Genomic DNA, 7,815 nt, shown 5'->3' with positions numbered 1-7,815 from the left:
CACACGCTGCAGTCAGTAGCACAAGAAGCAACAGCTGGCAGTTCCTGGGAAGCAGCAGGACAAGAGTCAGGATCTGCAGAAGCAATAAAAACTGAGACAGTAAGGTTGAGAAATTGATTGAAAAAGAACAGCCCTGCAGCATCTCTTGACTATTGACATTTGTCTAAGCCTACACCTGCCCTAACCTATGTTTCTGAGATGCCAGCTTTTGTAATTTAATTAGCATTTCTGGTTGCTGTTGCATTTTACTTCTGATTTTTGTATGTAACTATATTCTTTAAGGGAAGAAGAAAGCTGAAGGAAAAGTTCGGGACCATTCTGATCTCCATCAGGTGTCAAACTGGCCCAGAAGAAATCCAGAAGTGACGCCGAGGCTGAGACGCGGGTAGGACATAGAACGAATCAAGCAGTGGCGGCTGCACAAGCACAGCCCCGGTCCGTGCTTGCCCCGGGGGCGGCAGGAGCGGCCCCGGGAGCTCCAGCGGGGCCAGGCGCGTTGTGCGGCCGGGTTCCCCCGGGGGCAGCGCCGCTCGCCCCGCCCCGGCCCCGCCGCGCCCCGCGGGGCGGACCCGCCGCGCCCCGGGCAGCGCCGGAGCGGAGCGGGGCCGGAGCCCGCGGGAGATGATGGCCCTGCCGCCCGCCCCCGCCGTGCCGGGCCCGCTGGCCGTGCTGGACCCCACAGGTGAGCCCGGCACCTGCCCCGCCGGGGCGTGAGCCCGGGGATGCGGCGGGAGAGAGCGGCAGCCGCGGCGGGGCGGCACGGCCGGGATGCCCAGCGCTCCGGCCAGCGGGACGGGAGGGCGAGGGCGGGGGCTGTGTCCCGGGCTGTGCCCCGGGCTGTGCCCCGAGCTGTGCCCCGAGCTGTGCCTGGGCTGTGTCCCGACTGTCCCCGGGCTGTGTCCGGGCTGTGTCCCGACTGTGCCCCGCGGAGCGGAGGGGCAGGGGGCTCAGCCCGAGATCTGCCGCTCATCCTCTCGCTCGCCGAGGTGTTTTAAAATACCAGCTCCTCTTCAGAGCTTTCAGCTGCCTTGGTGAATCCCTGTGCTGGAGGTTTAACATTCGGAGGAATGGCTTGGTGCGGGACGCGGATTGGAAATGAATGTAAGAGCCGTGATGCTGGAGCAGGCGGAGGTGCCCGCAGGTGCGGGGTGGGCTGGGGCAGGTGTTGGGTTAGTTTCCTTCCTCCCGGTTCTCCTAATTGAATGGCTTGTGTTTACAGCGTGCGTCCTGAAATACAAACACATAGGCAAAAGAAAGGTCAAGTGTTTCCTTATTCCAGCGGAATTTGTTAAAGTTTAGAAAATACAGAAGTTACTACTGGGAATTACTCTGTGTAGCATTTGAAAGGATAAGCAGAGACTTTGCTATGCTCTCAAGGATCTTAACAGCTGGATGAAAAATGTATCAGATCTTAATTTTTCTCTTAAACTCGGAAAAAAATTATGTTGGTATTGAAAATGTGGCCGTGGGAGATGTGTGCTGTAACTTAAAAATGTTTTCAGGTAGTCATCAGAAAAAGAAGAATCTGTATGCCAGCTTTAAATTAGTGATTAGCTGCTCATTAAATTATTTATTGGTGAAACAATTGCTGCCAAAACAATGAGGTCATAGTGATACTGCATGGTATCGCTTACTATAGCCATACTACATAGTATATGTGGGCTTGTGGGATTGCTTTTTCATTTTGTTCAGTATCGATATTTTGTAGTAGAACTGTAAACTGTTTCTCATGGCCTTGAATATATAACCCACCCATAGAATCTTACTCAACAAATTAATAAGAAAGGTAAGAGATGGGCCTGATAAAAGCTCCTGTCTTGTGGCTTGAAATGAATGCTGTTGCATCTTAATGCTGGTTTAATTAGTTCAGCACTCTGGACAAGTCAAGCATTTAATCAGAAAAGGGAAAGTAATCACCACCAGCAGGTGTGAGTATCTCTCTTAAGCATCTCAATCCATCACATTTAATTTTGGGAGGCAATGTAGGATTAATTCAATTTCACTGGCATGAAACAGTTTTTAAAATACACAAAACCTGTAGTTGGGAGAGAAATGGCACTCTCACACACAAGTGAGTCTTGCAGTAATTAAAAATTTATAATCCAGCACCAAAAATCTCCTAAAAGTTTTCTCAATAGCAGCAAAATAGTGGATACATTTGATAATAAGATTTGTCTATAGTGAATTTCCACTTAAATTATCTTATTCTGTGTGCTTAATGCCACTCTCTGTAACATGTCACAATTTTTAATAGTATCCATTACATAATGAAAATGCACTATTTTTTCCTGTTACAAAACTTTCCTCCTTTTTCTCATAGTAAAATGCTAATAAACATTGGGCTGGGGCATTATTTGAAAGAAGTGTTTCCATTTTGATCACCAGAACTAAATCAAAGAAGAAGGTATGGAATTATGTAGGGCTAATATTCAGCAAATGTGATTGTAATCCCCGCTGACTGCTATATCCTATAGTAAATGTTTTCCTCACCAAAAATTATGCCACACTTTTTAACATTATGATGTCTGAAGATAGATTTTAAAAGTAGTGAAGTTAGCAAAGTATAGTTTCTTTGGTCTAAATGTAGACTTTTTTTAGCTCAGTTGCAGATTGTATGGAGGTTTTCCAAGGTGGAGAAATGCTTTTTCATTCTATTCTTTCTTTCCCTTGGCTCCTGGACGCATTCTGTGCCATGGACATGTTTCATCATTAGTTCATTCTCCTTTTAAACTCACTGTTTGCTTTGTTCAAATCCAGACCCTACTACAAAAAACATTCTTTTTTTTTTTTTTTTTTTGCCTCCCCAAAAAACCATTCATTTTTCCATAGTCTTCCTACAAATTTAATTTAACCCCACCCACTGCAAGCAGAGCATTGTAATACAGTTTTGTTTTCTGCAGCTGATAAACAGAAGTTTTTTCTGAGTGCAGCAGAGTGTGGTCTTCAGGAGCCACTTTTTCTTTTTGTTCTCTGGAGGGTGATCTCAGTTTCTCTCCTCACAGGCCTTTCTCTGTCCCAAGGAGGAGGCAGTCTGGTGTCTCTGTTCCTTGTCCTGGTGGTGTTTTCTCACCTTCCATTGTGGAAGCAGGGCTCAAGCAGATCCTTTTCCTGACAGATGTTTAGTAAGCAAAGCAGAGAGTGTTTCTGTGACTGTTCCTTTTTGTGCACAGTTTAGGTCTGTGCCAGGCAAACCACAAGCCAGTGATGTGGAAGTTCTGTTACCTCTCTAATTTATCTGTAGTGCCTATTTCTGCAGTTAATACTGCAAAAAACTCAGTGCCCAAGATTCAGTCAATACTTCACTGGCCAAAACTGCTGAAGAATATTGCCAATAGATGCTAATAACATATTCACACCCTCTACTGACCCCAGCCTCAAGCTAATGCTAATAAGGAAATGACAAGGTTTCTTCCTACAAGCTTGGGTTTTGGTATGCTAAATATAAGAATTTTAAGTTATAATTAAATTGCATTTAGGTCCAGACTAGGAGTTTAATAATATTCATATCAAATCATTGTTAAAGAAGTTGAAGGTAATAAATGTCAAAATTATTCTCAGAGTCACTTCAGTACTAAAAGATTGGAAAGCGAATAGCCTCCATTAACTGTTTCTGCACTCCAGGAACATTGGTGTTGGAAGAAAAACCAGGCTACAAATATCGACTGCAACGTTTCCTCTGCTCTTAATTTAGCTGCTATTCTTGTATATGGCCAGCTTGCAGCCCAAGCCTTGCCACAGAGTGTCAGGGAAGAAGTCTGGGCCAGGCACACTGCCTGAGCTGGAGACAGGGCTTCTGAGGCTGGCTTTGGGGTTTGGCTGGCAGGTGCATTAAAAACAGATCCAAATAAACAGCCTGGCAACTGCTACAAACAGCAGTAAACAAAAGCTTGAAAAAATCTTGGGACCCAGCATGACTGAAATTGCAAAAGGAAGCTAACAGTGGAACCCCTTGCAGCTGGAACTTCTGAAGATATTAAGCTGCTTTGCAAATCTTATATAGGCCTCCCAGCATGCTGGTGGCTTATATGCATGTAATTACACATAGTTTGGTAGAGCAAAGATTTTTACTGTTCTGACTAAGGAAAGCCAAACAGCCATGATAAAAAACAATTTAGGCCTGATTTCTGCCCATTTTCTCTGAGCATGTGGAAGTCTTTGAGAATCAGTCTTTGCATGTGCCAGCCTCTTCTCCAGAAAGGGCCTTTCTGTGCTCCTGCAAGTAAGTCATCTCTCCTAAGGGTGGAGTTCATAGCTAACGACATAGTTATCTATCAGAGTTTTCAAACTCGTCTATGAAGAAGGGTGAAAAGGGTTGAAGAGTGTTGCATCCATAAATTTCTTCTGGTATGTGTAAATTTCAATGTCAAAATGTAGTTCATACCAAAAATGTCCCTGCAAATAATGACATATTTTTCTATTCTGTCTCACTAAATCCACATCAGATTAACTCCAATTACAAATAAGGGCATGCTTTTCCTGAGACATCTTCCAGCAAACTCAGGGGAATCAAGCTCATGTCTTTCATTATTCATAATAACAACTCAGGAGGGTGAGTTGGACACATAGTTTATCTCCATCCAATCTTACCAGCCTTTGCCAGTACGGGTGCTACTCTGAGGAAAGTGTGGAGGCTTGGCTCCTCAGGCACTTTTCAGTGGTTTCAAGAAGTCTTGGCTGAGGGGCATCTGCCCCACTGGCTTTGGGAAGGTTTGTGTTCCTGTCTCCCTTTAGAGTATGTCTACATTGCAGCTCAGTTTCCTGTCAGTGGATATGAGCACATATACCCAACCCACTTTTAGTCTAGCTGTCTTTGCTATCATAAAACCATAGAAAAATTCAGGTAGGAAGGTACCTCAGTTGCAATTCCAACCTCCTGCTCAAAGCTGGGTTAACTGTGAGGTCAGGCCAGGTTGCTTAGTGCTTTTTCTGCTTGAATCTTGAAAACCTCCAAAGTTGGAGAGGGCACAAGTTCTTTGGGCAACCTGTTCCAATGTTTGACTGATTTATTTTCTTCTTATACTCAGTCTGAAACACTTTTTTGTATTTCAGTTTGTCTGCTGTCTTTTTTCCTCCTGCTGTGCACCATTATGAACAGCCGGAGTCCGTTCTCTTGACAACAACTCAAAGAAAAGGGAAGACTGCAACCAGCCCTGCCAAAAGCCATCTCATCTCCAGGCCGAGCAAGCCCTGTTCCCTCAGCCTCTTCTCACACAGAAAGTACCAGCCCCTGACCTCCTTTGCAGTCCTCTGTTGAATTCATTGCTGTCAATTGATGTATTTCCCTGTACTGAGGACCCAAAACTGAGAGTAATACTGTGTGGTCTAAAAACTGCTGAATAGAGAGGTGTAGTTTTTCCTCTGATCTCCTAGTGATGCTCCTGTCAGTACAGCCCAGGATTCTGTTGCTAGGGCACACTGCTGGTTCATGATCAGCTCATCACCTACCAATACCCCCAGGTCCTTTCCAGCAGAGCTGCTTTGCAGCCTGGCAGTCCCTGACCTGTACCATTGCAATGCATTGTTCCTTCCTTTGCTCAGGACTTGGCATCATGTTAGAAACCTTGCTAGAATTAAGGCAAAAGGCATCCAGTGCTCCTCAAGTCCAGTCTTTTTGCCACAGCTGGCACCTGGGATGGTCAGACATGACTTGGCTCTGGTAAATCCATCCTGACTGTTGCCAATCACCTTCTCCTTCTGTGCCCAGAAATGCCTTACAAGAGGGCTTACTCCACCTTTTTAGTCCCAGAATCCCAGGAACCAAAATGAGGTTGGCTGGTTTATGATTCCCTGAATCTTCATTTCAGCCTTTTTAAAAACAGGTGGAGCATTTGCCTTTCTCCAGTTTTGGGGATTCCTTAATCTCCATGATGTTTCAAAGATGATGAGGTATGGCAAGGGCATCAGATATTATTTACAATCTGGTAGATATATTGAATGAATCATTTTAGTTTGTAGGAATGACAGCTGATTTGGGGAGCTGCACATCTGAAATCTAGTTTTCCCTCTTGGCCGTGTGAAGCCTCCTGACTTCACTGGAAGAACTGTCTTCAACTCCACACACTTGGTGAAAAACTGATTCCTAACAAAGAACCTCTCTGCTTCCATGTGCCCAGTGACCCTCCATGGATTAACAGGGAATTGCCAGAGGAAGACAGCAGGGACACAGGCTGAAGAAGAGGTGTTTTGAGAGTCTTAGGAATTATTTCTTTCTCTTTAGAAGGAAGACTTTGTATATGCAGGTGAAAGACACTTGTGTAAACTCAATAGATGGTATTTGTCTTGAGGAAAGTTGCTTGCGGTTCATACTGAAAGACTGGAATCATTTTGACTGATTGTTCTGCTGGAGAAATGTTAGCAAAACCAGCTTGTTATTATAATTTTTTTTTTACTGATTGAAATTTGACTTGGTTTGCAAACATCACTAATCTTGTTTGGCTTTTGAACTATAAACATTTAACTGAGTTACATGACTTTAAAATCGCCCCAACACTCAAGTGACTCATTGCAAATGGCTTCTGCTTGTGTTTTGTCTTTCCTGCACTTCCCCTGCTTTTGCCTCCAGCACTGCCTGCAGAGCCTGCCCCACACAAGCCTGCCTTCCCTCTCACCTCCTCCCTCCTGCTGAGGGCTGCTGCTCCAGTCTCCAGTGCAACACCACAGTCTTGCCCTCTCCGAGGCTGGGCAGGCAGGCAGTGAGGCCGCAGAGGAGAGAGGCTGGCCCTGCTGGCCAGGTTGTGCTTTCTCAGGAGCCCATCCTGCCCAGCTGCAGTGTATGGTACCATGGCATCACCCAGTGCTGCACCGTCATCCTGCACACTCCTGCCTTGCCTTTCAAAGTGACAACACCAAAAATGGGGCCCACAGTTTGATTCACTTGGGTGTCTTTTGTTAGTTAGAGTCATGTATTAATGGATTTTTAAAATCAGTCTTATGTAAGTCTGTGCTATGGCTGGGGCCCTGGTGTGAGTAAGCTCTGGCCACAGCTCAGATCTGCCACTGGATAACAAGGTTAAGTGCCTTGGAGCAGGCTGCAAGCTGGAGATGAGCGTGCTGGTTTCCACTTTGGGGTATCTGGATCCAAATCCCAGTGAGACTGGAAGGATTTCACTGAGCAGCCACTTAGAAAAGTCTCATGTATCATTACCTGATAAACTCTATTACAGCTTTGCTTCAAGGATACAGATTTCTTACCCCAGTAAATATGAAGAGCACATTCGTTTTCATGATGGCATGCAGAGCGCCTGCTAATCTTGTTTAAAATATTCATTTTTATATTCAGGCCAGATGGAGTCAAATTGGCACTTCACACAGGTAAGAATTTAGGACCTGCAGGATCTCCCTTACCAATGTGAACAACAATTAGAAATGTTACTGAAGACAAGGCATAATTGTCATTGTCACTGACTTACAGTTCAGTTTCATAAAACTCATCTCCTGCCTGTACCCAGTGCGTATGCATTAAGCTACACTCTAGCTAACTCTGCGGGTGTTAATTCCTTCTTTTGTCTGTCTGCAATTTTTCTTAGTGGCAGAACAACAGAGGGTTATCTACAGAAAAGATTAACAAAAGAAAATCTTTCATCGTTTTGTATTTGTTCTGCCGTGGTCGCAATGAAAAGCTCTTTTTCTTTTTCCCCTTCCCCATTCCCTACAGGACAGTTTGCAAAAAGGAAGAGGACTTCACTTTGGTTCACAGTCGCACTGCTGGTGGTGTCTGTTTTCATACTGACCATAGGGCTGGCAGCTACCACGCGAACAGAAAATGTTACTGTGGGAGGCTACTACCCAGGCATTGTTGTAAGTAAAAAACCCATT

The 7,815-nt window shown here is 44.9% G+C and overlaps 1 protein-coding gene across 3 annotated transcripts in view; it reads left to right on the top strand.

The window, feature by feature from the left end:
* Nucleotides 1-530: 530 nt before the first annotated feature.
* TMEM255B (transmembrane protein 255B) overlaps nt 531-7,815 on the top strand; it is a 65,961-nt gene continuing 58,676 nt past the window's right edge. For 2 of the 3 annotated variants that reach the window (XM_063392718.1, XM_063392717.1), the window contains exons 1-2: nt 531-682; nt 7,655-7,797. In XM_063392718.1, coding sequence (XP_063248788.1) covers nt 622-682; nt 7,655-7,797 — 204 coding nt within the window. In that variant the 5' untranslated portion in view covers nt 531-621. Of the gene's footprint in view, nt 683-965; nt 1,102-7,654; nt 7,798-7,815 lie in introns of those variants that run through there. The other variant, XM_063392716.1, reaches the window with a different exon arrangement.

Source organism: Prinia subflava, chromosome 3 (assembly GCF_021018805.1).
Source record: "Prinia subflava isolate CZ2003 ecotype Zambia chromosome 3, Cam_Psub_1.2, whole genome shotgun sequence".
NCBI classification, from domain to species: domain Eukaryota; kingdom Metazoa; phylum Chordata; class Aves; order Passeriformes; family Cisticolidae; genus Prinia; species Prinia subflava.
The sequence above is the reverse complement of the archived record's forward strand: the minus strand, read 5'-3'. Positions and strand labels throughout refer to the sequence as shown.